Source organism: Notothenia rossii (genome assembly GCF_949606895.1).
Source record: "Notothenia rossii genome assembly, chromosome: 10".
Taxonomy (NCBI): Eukaryota; Metazoa; Chordata; class Actinopteri; order Perciformes; family Nototheniidae; genus Notothenia; species Notothenia rossii.
In genome coordinates, this window is record NC_136908.1 from 56004107 (window position 1) to 56026139 (window position 22033).

The following is a 22033-nucleotide window of genomic DNA, read 5'->3' on the forward strand; positions in this document are numbered from 1 at the left end:
TTTTTTTTGTTACACTCAATTACAATTACCCTCTGTCTGAAACCAGAGCCCAGTCGGCTCTATTGTGATTGGTCAACCGCTTAAAGATGTCCCGCCCCTTAGCCTATAATGTGCTATATGTTGCAACACTAGCCAATAGAAGCGCAAGTGTTACAACGTGATGTCACTATGTTCAGGAAGTAAACAAAGGAGTACTATGGAGGTGTTTCAGGCAGGGGGGAGGAGTGTGTGGGAGAGAAACCTCTCTGGAGGGAACTATGGGATTTGAGCCTTTTTAGACCGTTTACATGCACACAAACACACTACAGGGAAGAGAAAACCCCAAAAGCATATAAGGCCTCTTTCTCAAAGGTAAGGACAAAACTGCACCAAAATCATCATGACAACGAGTAACTTAAATGCAATCGCACGTTTTTTCTCACTGAAATAGTCAATGAAACGTGTAGGATCAGTAGAAAAGCATGTAGAGCCCCCCCAACTGTGTAAAATGCAGTGTTTCACCACACTCCACCTCACAAATGGATATCATAATAATATATTGATTAAAAAACATTGCATGGTTCCAGCTTTGAGGCCTGACCTCCAGCGTGTGCAAGTGCATTAGTGAGTAGAAATGTGAAGGTGTGTGTGGGCGAGGGACGCAGAGTGAGAGATAAGAGGCTGCTAGTTGCTCCTGACTGAGAAGATGGACTGTTATGGCCGCATTGATCTAAATCTCTCACAGGGAGCCCTTTCCAATCAATACAGAGAGAAGTAGGCAACAGCACTGCTGCTGTTTTGACCACCGCCCTGCAATATCTGCTCTCCATGTACCTCTTTCTGTGTTTCTCAAAACATTGTTTTCACACCACCCACCTACAATTACCCCTAGACTCTCAAAAAAGCGAATTGTTCTACTTTTGTTTGTCTCTAGTTAGCTGGCATGCTGTGGGAAAACAGCTATTTTGCTCTCTGTAATTATTGGTGTCACATCACTACGGCTGGTGTAATGCTTCCTCCCATCGCAGCACCTTTACCTGACCTCACCATGCCCACATGCCATCACCGCAGAGCAGTGTGTGTGGTGAGAAACAAGTCAAAGGTTAGGGGAGACAATGTTGGTAAGGTACAAAAAAAAGTCTTACTTAACTCCTAATTGGAGAAACTGGTCAAAAAGGCCAAATCGGGTCAGTAATAATATATGAAGTAGGTCAATACACACATTATAAAGCCACTAGGTCACCTCAATGGGTGTGTTTGTGTGTGTGTTGGCATGATGTGGGAAAATACAAAATGATGAGAATGTGTTTTTCTATTGTATTTTAAGTGGTAATCTTCATTGGAGGGCTGCATATTGGTGTGTGTGTGTGTGTGTGTGTGTGTGTGTGTGTGTGTGTGTGTGTGTGTGTGTGTGTGTGTGTGTGTGTGTGTGTGTGTGTGTGTGTGTGTGTGTGTGTGTGTGTGTGTGTGTGTGTGTGTGTGTGTGTGTGTGTGTGTGTGTGTGTGTGTGTGTGTGTGTGTGTGTGTGTGTGTTTGAAGGTGAGAGGGGACAGAGAGTCAATGAGAGTGTCAAGGGGACACAACAGCACTGTCATCTCCTGTTAAGAACTCTTTCTCTGTCTAAAGACACTGGTGAATTGAGAACAGTAGCCTGTGTGTGTGTGTGTGTGTGTGTGTGTGTGTGTGTGTGTGTGTGTGTGTGTGTCTGCGCGGTAGAGGGTGTTTGCTGCTGTTTTGTCTCACCTTGCGTCGCAGGTAGGATGTGGGAATGAGATAGTGGCTCTCAGGGGGGCAGCCGACAAGCAGATGGAGAATAAATCAATAAGGAAGTAGCAAAGCAAGAAAATGAGGGGAAAAGACAGAGGGAGGGAAAACAATTTGGTTGCCACCGAGGACAGGGGAGCTCGGTAAATCCCTGTTGTCTTTGCGGTCATACTAGACCCCATAGCAGAGTAATGTACCTCCATTTTAAGGACAAACGGTCGCTTTATTACAGATAACTCAACACCTGTTAAAGCAGCAGGTCAGCACAGTCACACTTTGAAAGCCACAAGTGGCAAGAGATAACTTTTCAATCTCTGTGGATTAAAGGAATTTAAGTGACAAGGACAACCTTAATTTAATTATTTGTCCTTTGGAAAGTATCAATCAGAAATTAAAGTCACACTCTTCAGTTTATGGGACCACACAATAGCTCTTCTTGGCTTTAATGTTGTCCTGGCTCTGACTTTCTGCTCTGTACTGACGCAACTGATTCTGTTACTCCTTCAATTGCAGGTCATAAAATAGCCAGAACAACGATAAACCTTATCGTCAGATACTTCCGTTAAAGCAGGGCTTAGTATGTTTCGATGACTTAATGTATAATCTAGTTATTTTGCTATGTCTGGCCGATGTTACAGGCATTGTGAACATAACATTTAAAACTTGGTTCATGGGGCAAAAGACGTTTGTCCGGGAAGCGAAGGGCTAACTTGAATCATGATTAAAACAATTTGACCGATAAACCAGCATACTTTATGTTAGCTCTGCTCCATTAATTTTGATAGTTACAAAAAAATCAATCCCTTGCGAGTCCTTCAACTTTATTGATGTTAAATTAATGGAGCCCTTTATCCTTACCATACATTAATTTCATTAACTTGGGTAAGGAGGATGCTAATTTCTATGTCTTGTTCCCTTCTTTTAATGTTCTTTGGCCTGAGAAGATGCTTATTTAATTGAAATGTCGAATTGTTCAATGTCAATTAAATGACTTTAATTGACTCGGGTATAGGCCTATTTCTGATGAGCTTGTTAAACTTTGTTAGAGTTCCGGGCTGTACAAAAAATGGTGTGGGCCCGAGACACATCCATGTAGATTTTTGATTACTTGTGAAAGCTGTTGCTTTGGTTTTGTGAAGTCATCTGTAGGAATAACTTGCATTGTCTGTCATTTCAAGATTCGTGGCATTCCAGTTAGACTGCTTTATCAAAGTTACCAAACTTTTCAACACGTTTTTAAATTGCCTTTTTCGGTTTCAAAAACGAAACAAGAAACCAGACCAGTGTGCAGAATGAGCACAGCGTGAAGCCATGAACTACAACTCCATCTCAGCGGAGACCTTTGAAGTCTTTAATGAAACATCTCACTCACATCAGAGCACCCTATTAAATTCCACTCATTCAGGGAGACAGAGAAAGAGTGAGATTGAGAAAGCCAGAGCAAGTGAGCGCTGACCGACCTTTGCGTGAATGTGTGGGAGAAGCATGTAAGAGAGAAAAAGAGGGAATGACACATCACTAGCGTCAAGCACACCATGGAGACCAAGCACAGGATAAGAAAAATAAACATATTTCAACAACTTTATTGAGCATTATCATCCAATAAGCTCTCTTATCCACTTGTATTGCTGCTTATATATGCAGAGATAGAGAGCAACTAGATTTAATAAAGTGAAAAAGTCCAATTGAATTCAAAACGATTGATTTAGCATTTTAATGTCTTGGAATCAGTGCTACTGTTAGCGGGCTAAGCTAACTAGCTCTAACTTTTCAAGTATAATTCCATGCGGCTAAATTAGTTGTCTAAGCCTGCTAGCTTATTATTGCTTCAATAACATTATAGTTTGTTTGCTTGGACAGAAGTTAGTAGACATTCAAGCTTAATTTCATCTTTGTTTGCATTTCACAAATTGCTAAATTATTTAGCTTTGATGATCTGTCATAGCTGAAAGGAAGCCTCACTTTCATAGTTTCTGTGTGTGTCTGAATGTACATTTGTATCTGTTTGTGTGAGTGTTTAGAGGATTCAATGCATCCCACACTCCTTGAAATAACATCATAAATTAACAAAAGTGGGCACTGGAGGTGAAACATTACAGACATTGAGAGTCAGCATTAACAGAGTTATAGGATTCGAAGTGAGGAGCAAGCTTTTATGGTGTTAAAAGCTGCAGTGTGTGTGTGACAGTGTAACACATTGACATTGAATATCACAAATAACAAAGTACAGACTTAAAGTGTGTGTGTGTGTGTGTGTGTGTGTGTGTGTGTGTGTGTGTGTGTGTGTGTGTGTGTGTGTGTGTCTGTCTTTACTTTAGGTGCTTGTGTTAGCAGCAGTATCTTGGCTGCAGTGAGAGAGCATCTGCAAAATGGCAGTCATGAGGCTAATTGTGATAGAGCTAACTCATCACATTGGCACACACACACACACACACACACACACACACACACACACACACACACACACACACACACACACACCCTAATGCATTTCTTATTGTCTATGTTGTTTAATATACCTATTTTTATAAATGCGAAAGTAGGCTAGCATTCTCTGAAGGTTTTCCTTCACAAAAGGGAACACAAAAGGTCAATTTAGCAGCAATACAAAACATAATCTTTAATAAAACTGTGAAGAATTCTGAGCCTGGCTAATACCAAATGATGATTCAACTTTCAGTGTTTTTTGGCCAGGGAGGAGCAGCATTCAGAGCCACAGGTGCACCGCAGCAGTGCTGAGACACACCAAATCACTTAGCAACCACTTTGCCTTATTACCCAGAATCCACCAGGGTCCTGTTAGTGTATTAGCAGGGTATTCAGCTCTTTTCATTAGTGCCCCTGGCTCATATCGGCTCTCACCTGGGTCACAGATGAAATGTTATTTCTCTCCCAAAAAGGGATGATCGGGTTGCATGTGGCGTTTCATGGTCTATCCAGTTTGGCTGCTTGCTTTCCAGGCCTTTCTTCCTCTTTCCCCAAAATAAAGCATCATCTCCTTGGCTGTCTCTCTTTGCTACACGGGGAGAAATCCTGTTTGTGTTCTCCTTCATGGCAGTATAAAACCCTCCCGCCGATTGTGGTGGCTGAGTCCAGATCAGTCCTGTTCAGCTCCGTTTCATCTGGCGCCTTGAGATCCTCTGAGCTTCGAAATCTGCCTTTTTCCAAAAAGTACAGATAAAAGAATGGAGGTTTGAAATTTGGCAGTGCTGGCACTAGCAGCTGTGTCAGTTTTGGGTTAAAGCTGCATGATGCAATTTTGCACATTAAAGCCCCAAGCGCAGCAAGGAGATCTGAGTGCTGGATCTCCTTAGTGACAACAAAGAGTGCAAAATAACTTTTTCCTCTTCATGGCTGGGGATGGCAGCCACACCTTTGAGGGCATTGAGAGGACTTCCTGCTGTTTTTGTTGAAGTTACTACACTAAGGAGGGATAGGATGCCATCGTTTGTGGTTCATACTTTTTGATATTCCAGGACAATATTGACAACTCAGTTTTTGTTTCCTAGCAGCTAATTGTCCAATCCAGCTCTCAGTCCACTGGATAGTGTGTGTTTGGTTCCAATGCCCACAGTGTGCAAGGGTCTTCTAACAAACACTGCTGCTGCTCCTCGATACCCCGGGCAAACAGCCTGATCAACTGGGGCTGGACACTGCAGAGGGAAAAAAAAGAGTGTACACACACATGAACACACACATGAATGCAAAACGCATCATTTAGCCCGAATAACAAACCATCAACTTAATGACTGTGCTAATTTCAATGAGACTTTACTGTCCATGTGGCAGATGTAAAAGCAAGGAAACGGCCCCCCTGTGTGCAGACTTGACAAGCCAACTTGAAAGTTAGGAAATCGTTGTGGTGTGTTAAGTATAACTACCTTTAAAGAGCGACCTAAAGCAGATGTTGGAATACAGATGGGGCTGACAAAGTATAATGACACAATAACACGTCCTGACGCATACGAGGTAAAAGTTTACGGGCTAGAAATAAGCCGTAAACAGGCAAGATGGCTTTTATGGTACAGTAAGTTGTATTGCCTTAATTATGGCTTTTGCCTTTGTCTGAGAAATGACATCTTTTATTTTTACTGGATCACATGTTGTTTACTTGAAGGCTTCACTGATAGTTATAATGTTGGAACAGCGCAGTATGTCACCATTTTTAACTCAACATGGAGTTTTTTTTCTCCAGAATGCCCTCCGAACGTGAATAATAAATACCAAAAGTTGAATAAAATATATAAAATAACTCAAGAATGCACAATTTACATTATTTCATGACAGCATTTCAGTGGTTTGGTTCAGTCATTGTGGCAACTTAGATTTAAAAATGTGTATTTCTGACTTTCAAAGCAAAATTCTTTCTTTCTTGCTGTTTCGCCTGGCCTGTTACCAGTAATTCTCCTCATAGCACTCTGGCTGGCTCACTCCAACAACGATTAGCCGAGAGGAAGAGACAATAAAGGACGGACTTCTGCTTTAATTAAAGGGGAGTAGCCTTTTAACATGGGGAGGGCCGTTAAATTAGCGACATTACAGCGCCATGCATCATTGGCAAAGTACAATGGAGCGTGAAATAAATGATGCCTCCAGCCGTGCCACGCTGTCTGTGTAGAGATCTGATAGTGGGGAAGGCTGAAGTGTGGACAGAGCCAGAATAATAAGGGAGGTTAATTCCATCAAGTTGCCAAGATCGTCCAGCAGGGAACAGTGAAATAGTCTCCTTAGCACAGACTGTTGGACACTCGCAGCGCTAATGGCATTGCTGCTCTCATTTCTGTCTGGCCAAGTAGAAGATCTTCCTTATCACCAGCTATAAGGATGACTTGCATTTCCTCAATTTTGACTTTTAAAGGACATATTGTTATGGTGTTACAGACCAACGATGCCAGATCTATCTAAAGTTTGGAACATGTGTTTATTTGCTTAATTGCAAAAAAAGTATTAATATAACTCTTAGTTTAGCATAAAGACTTGAAACTCTTAAGCTAACTTATTATCATCTTGTTTGTTTAATCAACAACAACAACAAAGTTTACACACACCAATCTGTCATTTATGGAGTTAAATTATTTATTGGCCTGGATAAGTTACTTCTTGAAGTCTCTTCCTGTTGCCTGACTGACGCTTTCATTTATTAAACATTTCTGTCTAAATTATTTGTCACTTTGTTCGGTTGCACCTCAGTTATGACTAGCACAACATGTAGAAACATTAGGCGCGTTCACACCAAGTACTTTTCCCACAAAGGTTCCTGAGAACTACGATTTAGTTGCGTTCACACCAAAAAGTCCCAGGAACTAAATGAGTTCTAGAGAACCTTTTTTACCCCCTTTTCAGTCCCTGCTAGAGATTAGGGACTTTCGTGGGAGAAAAACTTTTGTGAAGCCGCCATTTTATTATCCTCGCATTGCATTATTAGCATTAGCATTTTTCCAGCGCAGAAACGCAGAGAGAATAACTTATGACAACATGGTTGTCATAAGTTGGAGCGATGGAGATGAGGAGGTGTCGGCGTTCTGGCCGTTTACTCGGAAGTCCCTAACTCCGGGGACTTCCGGCCGGGGATTTTGGGAGGCAGTATACGCCGTGAAGTTGTTTGCGGCCTGCCAGTAAACCCAAAGCAGAAGAAGAAGAAGTGACGTCAGCGGCTTCATTTGCCTAATCCACCCCCAGGGACTTATTCCGGTGTGAACGCGATCTGTACTTAGTTCATCAGATCTAAAGAGTTCTCAGGAACCTTTGTGGGAAAAGTACTTGGTGTGAACGCGCCTAATGTGCTTGAAATAAGTACCACAGGTTTTTTGGAGTTGACTTGTACATTGTACACGAGGTGATTCTGTGATTAGTTACCTGACACGGATGGCAGCGTGAGGTAGAATCTCCCCGTCGCAGCTCCAGCTGCTGTAGGAGTCCTGGTAGTTGTAGTTTGTTTGAGCTGAGCATATGGGCCTGAAGCCCGTCTTCTTTGGAGTCTCAGTCAGGTCTTCTAGAGAATGCATCTCATTGTGCTGTGGCTGGAAATTAAACTTCCTCACCCGGTGGACCTCTACAAACGAGTGGTCAAACTAGGGAAGGAAGCAGAGGAAGGAGAGATGAATGGATGAGGGAACAGATGTGCCCACAAATCGTTGAAAGGTTGATACCGCCTCTCTCTGGAAGCACTTGAAGAGTTTTTATCTCAAACTGCAGCAAGGGAAGGAACACAAGAGTCCATCTTGTTTTATGCTTCACCAAATTATATTTTGTGTCGAATTGTTCTAGTTTTTTTGAAGAGTCAATGCATTTAGAGTGTTTTTTTTTATTCGATACACTTTGACATGCATCCTTCATCCAGAGAGTCACAAGGAAATATCAACAATCATACAGAACTCTTTAACAGACAGTGATGGTCTGATGATCCTTCTGGGAAAAGATTGTCCCACTTTTGAGCTAACAATCAACATCGGCACCTCTGTTGTTTCCCCGACTCAGACTGCAAGGAATCTGGGTGTGACCCTAGATAACAAACTGTCCTTCACTGCAAACATCGCTGCTACAACCCGCTGCTGCAGATACACTCTTTACAACATCAGGAGGATACATCCCCAGCTGACCCAGAAATCAGCGCAGGTTCTGGTCCAGACTCTCGTTATCTCACGCCTAGACTACTGCAACTCCCTCCTGGCTGGTCTGCCTGCATGTGCCATCCGACCTCTGCAGCTCATCCAGAATGCAGCGGCTCGTTTGGTCTTCAACCTTCCTAAATTCTCCCACACCAAGCCGCTCCTCCGCTCCCTTCACTGGCTTCCGGTAACTGCTAGAATCCACTTCAAGACACTGGTACTTGCGTACAATGCTGTGAATGGATCTGGCCCTTCCTACATCCAGGACATGGTTATACCTTACACCCCAGCACGTGCACTCCGCTCTGCATCAGCCAAACAGCTCGCTGCACCCGCACTGCGAGGGGGACCCAAGTTCCCATCAGCAAAAACACGTGGGTTTGCTATCCTGGCTCCAAAATGGTGGAATGAGCTCCCCATTGACATCAGGACAGCAGATAGCTTGCACATCTTCCGGCGCAGACTGAAAACTCATCTCTTTCGACTCCACTTCGAGCAATAGAATTACTAACAAAGCACTTATATACTAATAAAGGAATGGCTTATCTAAAGCCAGTTGAGTAGCACTTGAAATGTTTAGCTCTATGAAACCTGATGTACTTATATGACTCTGTTTTCTTCAAGTTTGTATTTTGTTGGTCGAACGCACTTATTGTAAGTCGCTTTAGATAAAAGCATCAGCTAGATGCAATGTAATGTAATGATGGCACTACTTCTATTCTATTTTATTGTATTTACTTGCAGCCTGGGACCTAAGATTTTCATCGACATAACTACACTGTAGCTATTTACGAATGACAATAAAAAGCCTTGAATCTTGACAAAGACACTTACTGTGTATTCTCAAAGTAGCTTTTCAGAAAAGTGGACTTGAAAGTGGTTTTATTACGTATAATCAACATACTGCTTGTGATGAAATTCTTGGAGCAAAGAACCGGAGCAGATCGGAGAGCTTGAACTGATGTCAGAGATTGAAGATATATTAAGTTACTGATGGAGAATTGACATAGACATAATGCTGAGGAACCGTGAGACAGCCTCTGCCCAACCAGCTCACTTATCTAATGGCTATTCTTGGCATGTGCATCTTACCTTACCTAACCCTTTTGATTATAGGCTCATCGTGGGTGAGGTAAAAAAGTCAATTTCATCTCCATTGTCTTTTCATTGACTCCTGCTGCTTTTATAATGAAAAAGCAAAAGGGCATTAAGGTTTGTCCTTCTTTCTCTCCATTTCCAATAAAAGAAAATGGCCAACAAGAGATCAAATGCAAACTGTTCAGAGGGACAAAGGAGGTTAGATGAAATGGAGGTGCATAACAACTATAGAGAAGTGAGGATAAGAAGAAAGAGAGAGACGAAAAGAAATTATTTTGTCAAAATCCCCTTTCATCTCACTCAGTGTCGCAGAAAGGTTCATCTCTGTCCAGCAAAACACTTTCTTCTACTTCACGGGGTGCCACTTTCCCTCTATTCCCTTCCCTTTCCTCTCCTCCTTTTCCTTCCTTCTCCCCTCATTCTTGCTCTTTCTCACCCTCTCATCCCGAAAGCAGAGTGACAGCCATTTATTTCACATCAGACCCACTTTATGACTGCAACCGCTTTGCATTCATGCTGGACGGCCTGCCTAAAAGGCTTTCTGACAAGGCCATGAATACGCTTAGTCGCTTCTCACTCCTTGTTTCTCTCCGCTTGGCTGGACAGTGATGCTGATATTAACTGAACTTTGATGCAAAGTCCCACTATCCGTACTCATACGACTACTTGTCTACCTTTCTGTTTCGCAAGTGAAGCAGCAGAGACAGACTCAAACTAGAAACCACTACATCAGGCCATCTCTTAACCGATACCACTGAGGTTTGTGGTCATTTATGAGATATAATTAGTTTTTCAGAGAGGTCTGACATATGAATGACAAAAAGTAAAATACGGTAACTTAAGGCGACCCAGAAGTTTACCCGATTTTTTTATTGGGGAAACGAGCCAATCTCTTTGAGCAGCATTGTTGGATATCATGTGGGATCGACCAGCGACATGAATCATTTCGTTTTCATAAAGTTAGAAGTATTTTACCTGTACGAAAATGTGAAGTCATACTAAATTACGTAGAAACTAGCCAAACATCTGGCAAAGAAAGTGCTGCTTAGAACAGTTTTTAGGGTTGCTAACTTGCTTACACAAGGCTAGCTAATGAACAAGCTAATTGCTGACCACGGGGAAACAAAAACTAACAATTGACCAAAGTCTTCTAAAAGGGAGTAACCATAAACTTAGCTAGCAGCGCTACAATGCTAACATTTGCATAATAAACTGCGAACGTTCTCATTTATTTTTAGAATTGTTTTACAATGTTCACCTCAGTTTAGCATGTTAGCATGCTAAACCCAGATATGTGATTCAACTTGTGTCCGTCTGACAGTGGATAGTTAGGCTTCAGAAATAGCTTGTATTATCTAACACATAGCCTACAGTAAAAAGGGCCATTAGATTACAGTGCACATACACAGATACAGCTTGCTCCCCATGTCCCACCCACACAGGCCCTCAGCTGTACAAGAAGGAATTGGTAACAATGACCCAGATAATACATCTATTAACTCAGCAATGAGAGCAAGCAGTTTGTCTTCAATAATGCATAAATTAAAATATAAACAGGGTAAATTAATATGAGAAAATAAAGATTCTCAGTATTGGATTTTAATATATTGCGAAAATTCTCGGTCATAAAATCATCTTTAGGGCTCTCTGAATCAGCATCACCAGGGAGTGTTGTTAATTCCATGTTGCTCTCATAATTTCATTCAGTCATCTGGATGTAGTATATTTTAATGGGGTCGTGATATTCCAGGGGCACGCTTCATGTCACAGAGAGCAGGAAAATCATTCCTCAAGATGCAACATTTCCCTGTAGAAGCAGACTTTCCTTTATTTCCTTAATTTGTTTTGGTATTTTCCACCACAGGATCGTTTACATGTTGCAAATACATAACATCTGCATTAACATCTTTTGCAAGACTAATATGAGTCGTAGTAATGTGCAAATTGGATGCACAATTCAAGATGTGGATGTAAACTCAGCGTAGGATGTAACCGTTAGCTCAAAACAGTCTGTGAAGTGAACAGTAAAACAGCTACTGCAGGTGAAATTACTTACAAGATGCCTCCAAATGGGATAAACTTCCTAAGGCCCTTCCTGAGGTAATAATTACTAATCAACAGACTTCCCCTGGCAATACTTGTGCTACCCTAAGAGGGCATTAGTCTGGTATCAGCCTGTTCTTCCCTACAGCATATCCCTGATGCAGCGATTACCGGTGCCTCCCCGGACCAGGGTGGAGGTTATTTATGATACGTGGGAAGGCACTCGGGCTAAGGCATTTGAACTAAAGTGAACCACAGTTGGGAAATTGAGCCGAGTCAGCAAAAGGAGGTGCTAGCACAGCAAGTGGGCAAACTCCTGCCTTCTGCTCGCTCTTCTACAGATTTAACTCACTCTCAATTCATATGTGCACGGACCGAGCAACTTCTGACGGCAGGAAAGCGTTCTGCACCAAAGTGATTGACAGGAAGAATAAAACGGTTTAAAAGTGTAGCTGTATTACAGAGATTGTACTTTTTGAAGGTCACCTATTATACAAAATCCACTTGTCTTTTATACATCAACATGTGTCCCCCCTGTGTAAAAAGGTTCTGAAAGTTTCGGGAAAAAAGATTCTCTCACTTTTTGTCCTGATCCATTTATATAAAAACCTGTGATCAGATTTTGGCCACTTTATGATGTCATAACGATTTTTTGGCTTGTGTAACCATTAGCCAATCACCAACCAAGGTAACACCCCCCCACCTTATCACCTGAATCTCCTCCTAGAGCACCATTGTGTTCTTTCTAACCAAATATCTCTCAGAGGGGCGTGGGGATGGGCTCCTTCTTTTCATCTAAAGTAACAGACAGAGAATCAGCACTTTTGAAACAGGGCTGAAACAAAGGGGATTATGGGTAATGCTGCAATGATCTGTTTGGTGTTTGGAGCCAAACACTTCAGAGACATGTTTTGTATATATCTGAGAACTATAATATATTGATGAAAAACAGTATAATAGGGACCGGTTTTCTTAACTTACTTTAGAGGTATGAATTCATGGATTAAATAGTGCTTTGCAGTTAAATGATACAGCTTTACTCGTACCTGGTCTTCTTTGTTGGTGTGTCGAAGGAGATGCGTGAGGAAGTCCAGACGGGAGCACTTCCTGACCAGGATGAGGTCTGTGGTGCCGTCAGCGAGGTGGGCGGAGGGCGACAGACCCTTTGGAGTGCGGGGACACGCGCAGCTCATACTGGCCGCATTTATTGCAATGAACTTTCCACGGATAGTCCTCCAACCACCAACTGAAACAGAGGAGGCAAGAGTTGGAGCAGGACCACACATACAGTTCATTTAGCTGTTCAACTTACAAGACTCCTTTGTTTCTATACCTTCTATCCAAAGCTTCCATATTTAATATTTTCCATATTTCATTGTATGCCACTGCAATGCAGAAAAACACTTAGTTGTATAGTAGTCAAGATTATTATTTTAGATGTATAAGGGGCTCTAAGTTCATGCATTACCGGTTGTGTTTTTTTAATAACTTTTAGACTTTTTTCGCAATGTTAAAACCCCTCCATCTGATATTGAAACTTTTAAGTGAACAGACTTTGAGCTGCAGTGAATACACTAAACAGTGATTTATTTATTTATTACCAAGCAGTTTCGCAGCGTTTGCAAACATGCCACATCAGATTTAGCTTGAAGTATTGTGTCAGCTTTCAGCTAGTTACTTCTACAAGTTAAATACAAAATAATCCAAACCTTTGGATTCCTTTCAAACTCCAGTTAGTATTTTCCAGAAGTGCTGATGTTAGACTGACACAAATAATCTGTGCACCATCAGGTATTGGGTTTAGAAATTACACTGTGTATTTTGCCAGTGCTTTATGAGTCCTTAAGGTTAAGTGCTCAGCGTGTTACACATCAGCACTGATGCTTATCAGAGTCCATTAGGACCCAGATGTCTTTGCGGGAATTCTCAGAGCAGCTGATGATTGAGCCAATATAGGAACTCTGATGCTGAAAGTAATGAGTGTTATTGCCCTTGTAGGAGAGCTGAATGTCTTATGTTTCAAAATGCAATTAATTTTAGCCAAGCAAGGCTTCGTAATATCTAAAGAGGAAGTGGTATGGATAGCAGAGTGATTGGATTAACCTCGAGTTTGCTTGTTGCGATTAAATGCACACGTGGCCTCCGAGTCTTTAAAAGACAGACGTGTCGGTTTCACTTCACAAATCACAGCTCTGTTCCCCCGAGATTAGCGACTGTTTGCGATGGTGGCGTATCAAAGAAGCAGCATCACCCTCTGGGGCTGCCCGTGCCTGTCACCGGGGTGATAGTCACTGGAGTAAGCTACGAAAAAGTGATCACAGACGTCCAAACCTCAGAGGGAAAATTATGTGATCTGGGAAAGCAAAACGATTCATTACCTTTCTCCCTCATTTCGCAAAGCAAACTTACAGAGGTGATAACGCAAACCGACGATAACAAGCCCGCTGAGGCTACATAAAAACAACAATATTCTAATTGGGAAGCAGTGATTAAAGCTGGAATAAACTCGACTGTCGGCACTGCATAAGAAGATTTTTTTCCAAATGAGTATTTGCTTTAGGAAGAGAGGTTGGCTCGTTTGCACAGAGCGAGTGTGCCGTGCCTCATTGATTTAGCATTGGTCTGAGATTCCATCGCCAGAAAAAAGATGAGAAAAAAAAAAAGATCCCAAAGCAAACGGCAGCACTGGCATGAGACAAACCCCCTGTCAGAGCTGGCAAAACTACATTTCTTCATGATTAGTAAAAGTCTGTCACACCTCACAAACAAACAGGTTGTGTTCCCTTTTTCATTTACACAGGAAAAACACACAAACCATAGAAAGACTCAAATAGCCAAGAAAGAAAATATCAAATTTAGTATCATGACACTTATTAGAGAGGAACAATTACTTTCTGTATTTCATATGCCTCCAGGGGGTTTGTTCATCAGTGTCAGTGGGTTGAGAGAACCATAGATTATTAAACGTGTGTATTTTTGTGACGGTCAGGGGGACAGACGAGGGAACGGGAGGTGACGTCCTACTCGAGGCTGAGTGGACAGACACCACCCTGTCAGAGAACATGTAATCTCATCAAGTGGTGGAGGCGGGAGATTTGGAAATCGATAGGCGAAAAAAAAAAAAAAGGCTCCATTGTTGGGGAGTTGTGCAGTGTCACTAAAATCAGTTTATATTTTCGCGTCAATAACTCATCAAGAATCTCATCAGGAATTCTGCCGTGGTGCGGGAGAATAACAACCCCAACTAAAAAAGAAAAAAAATGAGATTTTTGAGAAGATGATTATTTAAAGTCCATCTCAGGTATTGCAGAATATACATTTAAAGGGAGAAGAAAGACAGCGTGGGTTTTGCACACGTCTCAGAAGTTTAGAAATAGTTAGAAAATACACGAACAAGCAGATAATGAGGCAGAGAAAAGAGAAATTCATTTTTCCGTATGATTACTTTGACGTATTTTGTGTGATAACCCCCAAAGTCGTACCTTTATCAGGCTTTTCCTTCTCCTCTGACATCTCCCACTGCATGTCTTTTGATGAGGGCTTATGCTGACAGACGCTGCACCTAGAATATCAGCATAACCTTGTCTTATCATGATCAAACCATCAGTGTTTGCAACTGACGTTCAAGGTTTTAACGAGCTAAGATGACTCATTATGAGCGAATAAATGTATTCCATCTCAAAAGGGTCGACCTTAGGTTAAGCTATTTATATTTAAGTCACTTTTGTAGGAAATCCTCAAAGAAGTCTGCTGCCAGAAACACCTTATGGAGCATAATTATATGTTTTTTATGGTAAAATAGATGTCAGGAAACATGGGGTCTTACAGATTAATGGTTTTTGGACTCCATAACAAATGCAAACATGACCTTTTTCTAAAAATACCAAATGTGCTTTCAGTCTTTAACACATCAGATAGTCTTCCTGACAATATAAAGTATCCCATTTAAGCTCTGGCAGGTGCACCGCTGCTATTGAAGAGCATCAGATAAGTAAGTAAGCACATTGAAAAGCTATAGAATTGGATATCTGTGATGCTGTGTTTACCCGGATCGACACTGCAGCTTGTCTCTGGGATCCCCCATGTTGTTCTCAGCGGGGAGGAAAGAGATGGAGCCTTCATAGTAGTTGTGACTCAGAAAGGTTTTCACACCTGGAACCAAACAACAAAGTGTGGGCAACAGAACACATGTCAATTTGAGTATAAATGCTCCTTTTCGATATATAAACGAACCTGTCCATGCACAGGCAAATGGATTTTTAAATAGGTGATATCTAAAGATTATACAGGTTTATTTTTCAACAAGCAGTTTTTACGCACATGTTAACAACTTGTTATACACTCATCTGTGCCATTGGACCCGGTTTAGTTTTGCTGTTTCATAACTTCAATCATAAACTTGCTGCCTCTGTTTAAAGCCCCTTCCAGTACAATGTGTGCAAGTATTTAAGTGCGGACGCAGTGGGAGGATGAATCTTGCCGATGTTAGTGAGTCCCACTACGGAGCTACACAAACACTTGCACTGAATCCACAAAGGCAGAGTCTGTGTGTTAGATTTATATTTGTAATCCTCCAAAGTCTGGACCGAAGGCAGGAAGAGCCAACTCAGGGATAAACTCCAGGTAGAAAGGCCTAGCTTGTAGATTCATCCAGGGTTATAAAAATGACGGCCCACATACCTGACAGGTCATATCTAGCAGGACCCATCCATCTCTTCCTTTCGCTGTCTTTCAGTACGTCACCATAGAAACCGTATCCAAGCAACGAGACAGAGTATCTGAGAAAGCTGTCGTTGTGGTGAACTGAGCACACGTCCATCGGCTGGGAATCACCTGCGAAGAGATATCGAGTAAAGTGTTAAAAAAGCCAAACAGTTGTTTGTGGCTTCCTAAACAACACTGATAACATGTTGGGAAAATGTACACAGCACGCCACCCTGACACATAGCGTGCTGTAAGTCATGTAAGTGTTTTCCAAATACTGGTATTCACTCACCCAGAATGATGTGTAAAGCAGAAGTAACTGGATCGTTGGTTCCCACTGTGGCAAAGCAGATACAATCAGTGGACCCTGTTGGATAGGAGACACACAGGTCAATAGTCAGCCATTATAGCCCAGGTATTGACAAGTTAAACACACTGCCACCTATAAAATGACTACAGTGGCACAGATACTGTTTTCACCCAAATAAAAAGATATAGCAAACCACCAATATTTTTAAAAAGCAGTGTGTATAGGGGCTTTTTCTTATAGACGGGATGAAATGCTGTGTTCTCACTGCACGGTGCGGAAACTGGACTCTCTCTTTTGGTTTTTCATTAAAAATATACATTTTTTTCTCCCACTGTAGTCATCCAAAACATTGGAAAGGGAGATGTATTCACTTGGTTGCAACTGGTTAACTACTAGCAACAACTTAGCTTCTTGATGCTAAGAGGGCCTGGCATTTTCAGTGGTAGAAAGTTACTAAAGTTAGCATTTAGCGAAGCTCTTATTTCTGCAGGCTGTATGTAAAGTAAAATGCTCAAAGTGATTATGCTAACATGCAGGTATAATGTCTTGGAATAGCTTGCTACTGTAGCTGGCTAACATTAGCTTATTAGCAGCACTGAACATAAAGTACAGTCGAGGCGTTCTTTTTTATTTTGTTCATAAACCAAATAATTGGATTAATTAAATATGTGAATTGACCAATAAGCAGGCAAATAGATATCGAGAAGATTTATTGCAAACCACAAATAGCCTATGTTGTAAACCTCCTGTAGGGGTTGGACAACATTTCTGCCAATCAATTAAAAAAAACGTGGACTTTATTTTTTAACAAGTTCAGGACGATTTCCCCTTTTTTAATGAGTGAACCTTTCTTATTTCCTTATTTTCATGCATCAGCAATGGCCAGGAGAAATGTCACGCCATACTTTAAAATACTGTTCTTCCGCCATTGCTGCAGACAGGAAGTAAATCACACGATGAAATATAAACAGACCTTACAAAGGGCAGTTTTATGTGTTGATTTCTACAGTTGTGCAACTCTATTAGCATGTAATTATGTCCATCACATGTATACATCTCTTAGTTATATTTAAAATCAATCATAAAAGTTTTGGTCCTTGGAACATGTCTTTCCACATTCAAGTGTGAATAATCCAGTTGAATGATTTTATTAGCCGGTACGTTTTTGGTCGTAAAGCGAACTAATAGGATATCTCCTGGGCCCCGGGTTATCAGCAGCCCTCCTCCGCCAACAAATTAAGGGTAAGAGAAACCCCCTGCCTTGAGAGAATGTTAGATATTACATTTTTCAACTTGAGAGACAGGCTCTATCTCTCCTTCTGCGCCACACAGCGTCATTTCAGACCTATCTGCCCCACTTTGATCATCTTCAAGTGGTGAAATGGACCCACTGCTACTGATACAAGACAGAGAGAGTGAGGCAGAGAGGAGAGGACAGAGTGAAATCTAACTAGTGATGTTTTGAGCTGGCTCGCAGAAGCGTGACAGGGCAGATGTGGCTCGTCATTCAGCAGTGGACACACCGATGAGTATGAAGATGAGAACTTTCTCGGCCACATTCAGTGAATGTCTCTTATCTGCCCTTCGCTTCCTTTTTGAGAGCTTTATAATCACATCCGAAAGCCTTTTGAATCCCTCCGCACAGCCCCTGCACTGCCTGCTATTTTGCTAGTAAAAAAAAACAGTGATATTTGACTCTTCTAAAGCTACTCAGTAAAAGCCAACTGACTTTGAATGGGTTTAAGCGGCACACGCAGATGTTCAATGATGTTCAGTCAGTGCTAAGATGTTCAATGTTACATTTCCTTTAAGTTACTCAACCGCATTAGCCTGTTGGCATATTCGGATGTGAAACTGTCACAAAGCACATCCCCAGCGGAGAAGCTCCACTTTTTATCTGCATCTTCCCCCAAAACTGTCGCGCCAGTAAGATCATGTCGGCAGTGAAATTATCTTTATCTGAAGAACAACAATGGAGTCGAGATGCTTTTAGTGCGGCGAAAAAGATGTTTTTGTTGTCTGAATTCTCAGAACATGAATGTATTTATAGCTGCACTGGTGACTGTATCTCATAAGGACAGCAGTAAACACTCCCCGACTTGACAGGTGGACATTAGAACAACAAATAACTTTTGCTTCCTTCAACCGATTTGGGTAAGGATTAACCAGCATTCCTTACACTGCCTTTGGCTCTATGACCCTAGCCCAGGGACACCTAAATTGCTTTTCCTGATGGCCTTTTTTGTACATTTTGTAAAGGGGGCCGAGGTCCGAGGGATTCTCCCTGGCCCTTTTTTTCTATTTTCCATTAGTCTATTTGATTTTTCTTAATGCACTCTTGCACCTTTTTAAATAAGAAATACGAGGAAGAAACCCCATAAAGTATCACTGCCCTAGCACATTACTTCCTACTTAAGTATAAATCTTAAATAATGTTACGAACATATACTTTCATTAGAGAGGAACAACAGGTTAAATACCTTACTTATAGAGCTACAGGACTGTCTCAGAAAATTAGAATATTGTGATAAAGTTCTTTATTTTCTGTAATGCAATTTAAAAAAAACAAAAATGTCATACATTCTGGATTCATTACAAATCAACTGAAATATTGCAAGCCTTTTATTATTTTAATATTGCTGATTATGGCATACAGCTTAAGAAAACTCAAAAATCCTATCTCAAAAAATTAGAATAGTTCCTCAGACCAAGTAAAAAAAAAAGATTTATAACAGCAAAACACAATCAAACATTTGAAAATGTCCATTAATGCACTCAGTACTTGGTTGGGAATCCTTTTGCACGGATTACTGCATCAATGCGGCGTGGCATGGAGGCAATCAGCCTGTGGCATTGCTGAGGTGTTATGGATGCCCAGGATGCTTCAATAGCGGCCTTTAGCTCATTAGCATTGTTGGGTCTGGTGTCTTTCAGCTTCTTCTTCACAATACCCCACATATTCTCTATGGGGTTCAGGTCAGGGGAATTTGCAGGCCAATCGAGGACAGTAATGCCATGGTCAGTACACCAGTTACTGGTGGTTTTGGCACTGTGGGCAGGTGCCAGATCATGCTGGAAAATGAATTCCTCATCTCCATAGAGCTTTTCAGCAGACGGAAGCATGTAGTGCTCTAAAATCTCTTGGTACACAGCTGCATTTACTCTGGGCTTGATGAAACACAGTGGACCAACACCAGCAGCTGACATGGCTCCCCAAACCATCGCTGACTGTGGGAACTTCACACTGGATTTCAAGCAACTTGGATTTTGCTCCTCTCCAGCCTTTCTCCAGACTCTGGCGCCTTGACTTCCAAATGAAATACAAAACTTGCTTTCGTCTGAAAAGAGGACTTTGGACCACTGTGCAACTGTCCAGTGCTTCTTTTCCTTAGCCCAAGTCAGACGCCTCTTCCGTTGTCTTGAGTTCAGAAGTGGCTTGACCATGGGAATACGGCTATTGTAGCCCATTTCCCGGACACGTCTGTGAACAGTGACTTTTGATACCTGGACTCCAGCTTCAGTCCACTGTCTTTGAAGCTCCCCCAAATTCTGGAAGCGACTCTTCTTCACAATGCTGTTAAGGCTGCGGTCATCTCTCTTGGTCGTGCAGCGTTTCCTGCCACATTTCCCCCTTCCAACAGACTTTTTGTGGATGTGCTTTGAAACTGCACTCTGTGAACAGCTTGCTCTTTGAGAAATTTCTTTTTGTGTCTTACCCTCCTGATGGAGGGTGTCAATGACGGTCCTCTGGACAGCAGTCAGATCAGCAGTCTTCCCCATACTTGTGATTTAGTTTACTGAACCAAGCTGAGTGTTTTTCAAGGCTCAGGAAACCCTTGCAGTTGTTTCGAGTTAATTAGACGATTCAAGTGATTCGTTGAACACCCTACTAGTATACTTTTTCATGATATTCTAATATTTAGAGATAGGATATTTGAGTTTTCTTAAGCTGTATGCCATAATCAGCAATATTAAAATAATAAAAGGCTTGCAATATTTCAGTTGATTTGTAATGAATCCAGAATGTATGACATTTTTGTTTTTTTAATTGCATTACAGAAAATAAAGAACTTTATCACAATATTCTAATTTTCTGAGACAGTCCTGTATATAGAGAGAGGAAGAGAGGAGACTGAGGACCAGAAAGGCGGAGCATGCCAATCCAGAGCTGGAGTTACTCTTTCCCTGCTCGTCGGCCGGTGAGTTGATTCTTTGTGGGTGTTTTTGTTCTTTTTGCAAAGGCCTTGTTTCCCTTGCATTATATTTTAGCTTTTTTGATTGATTGGACCTGTTTCTGTTTTTCCCTGGATTACTCAGCTACTTTAAGAAGACTGGTTGGACATTGGGAGCTCATTGATGATTTAAAACTTGTCATGCAATTTTATGGATTATTTCTGCTTCTGCTACTGTTAATCTCACAAAGATCAAACATAATGTCAGCTGGTATTTCTGTCAGTGACTGAGTAGAGAACAAACTCAGCTTAAAAATCATTTATTGTGCCCCAGACATTACCATCAAGCCTCCTATCGGTTTCCATGCTGTGTTTCTAGCTCATGAAAATTACAGTGATTTCAAAATGTCACACAGCACGTTTCCATTTATGGCACTTGGACTGATTGACCCCTCGCGGCCCCTGGTGGGACCCCCTGCCACTTCACCCAAAAGTATTTTAAGGTATACAATGTCAGAAGGCGGCATGAAATATGAGTGCAATTTGTGACATCTAGTTTATTTGAAGTATGCCATTATGATGGAGAGTGATTTCCTAAATATCGCACTTTGCCGATCATTTACATGCACAAAAACCTATACAACACTAGAGGAAAGGGAAAACCCCAACACGCATAAAGGGACCAATTTAATTCCAAAACACATGTGAATACAATATTCTTCCTTTACCAGAGTTACATTTCTTTAAAATGATAAATATTATAACATAATATTTCCCCCAAAACCATTCCTCCTGCACCGGATATGGTTATTTATGATATAATGACAAAAGCTCACCAGCAGGAATGATCCCGAAGTGCATAGAACACGGTACCAACTCAGCATCCGGTTGGTTCAGGTCCACGCCGTTGTCTGTTTGGGTCCTGCTGATTAATCCGTGCAGGATCTCACTGAACATCCCATCTCCACCCACACACACCACCCTGGGCAGACAAGTTATATCAGTATACACACGTTTAACATTAGTTCTGTGACACATTTGCTTTTTTATCATTGGAAAACTACTACTTTGCCAGAAAACCTTGACACTAATAACAGCAGGCTGCGAGTCTAACAGCGAAAAATCATTAAATTAATAGGAAAATCACACTGTGCCACCCAGCATTACACCTATTTTTTTTTTTGTCTTTCCCAAAACCTTACAGAGATGGACCCAGACTTTTTATGAACTGCAGAGAAAAAAGCATAATGGACTCTAACTCTGAGCTCTGCGGGACTGAATATCTGATAAATAGTAGCTGTAGACAGCGGAGTAAAAACCTTTTATGTTATTGATGCACCTAATGTTCAGCTATC

At 41.4% G+C, this 22033-nt stretch overlaps 1 protein-coding gene across 3 annotated transcripts in view; it reads right to left on the reverse strand.

The window, feature by feature from the left end:
• Positions 1 to 3297: 3297 nt before the first annotated feature.
• cerk (ceramide kinase) overlaps positions 3298 to 22033 on the reverse strand; it is a 35403-nt gene continuing 16667 nt past the window's right edge. For 2 of the 3 annotated variants that reach the window (XM_079652896.1, XM_079652894.1), the window contains exons 6-13: positions 21515 to 21660; positions 16489 to 16563; positions 16173 to 16325; positions 15539 to 15644; positions 14975 to 15054; positions 12539 to 12738; positions 7600 to 7814; positions 3298 to 5396 (exon numbers count right to left, since the gene is read on the reverse strand). In XM_079652896.1, coding sequence (XP_079509022.1) covers positions 5276 to 5396; positions 7600 to 7814; positions 12539 to 12738; positions 14975 to 15054; positions 15539 to 15644; positions 16173 to 16325; positions 16489 to 16563; positions 21515 to 21660 — 1096 coding nt within the window. In that variant the 3' untranslated portion in view covers positions 3298 to 5275. The remainder of the gene's footprint in view (positions 5397 to 7599; positions 7815 to 12538; positions 12739 to 14974; positions 15055 to 15538; positions 15645 to 16172; positions 16326 to 16488; positions 16564 to 21514; positions 21661 to 22033) is intronic. The other variant, XM_079652895.1, reaches the window with a different exon arrangement.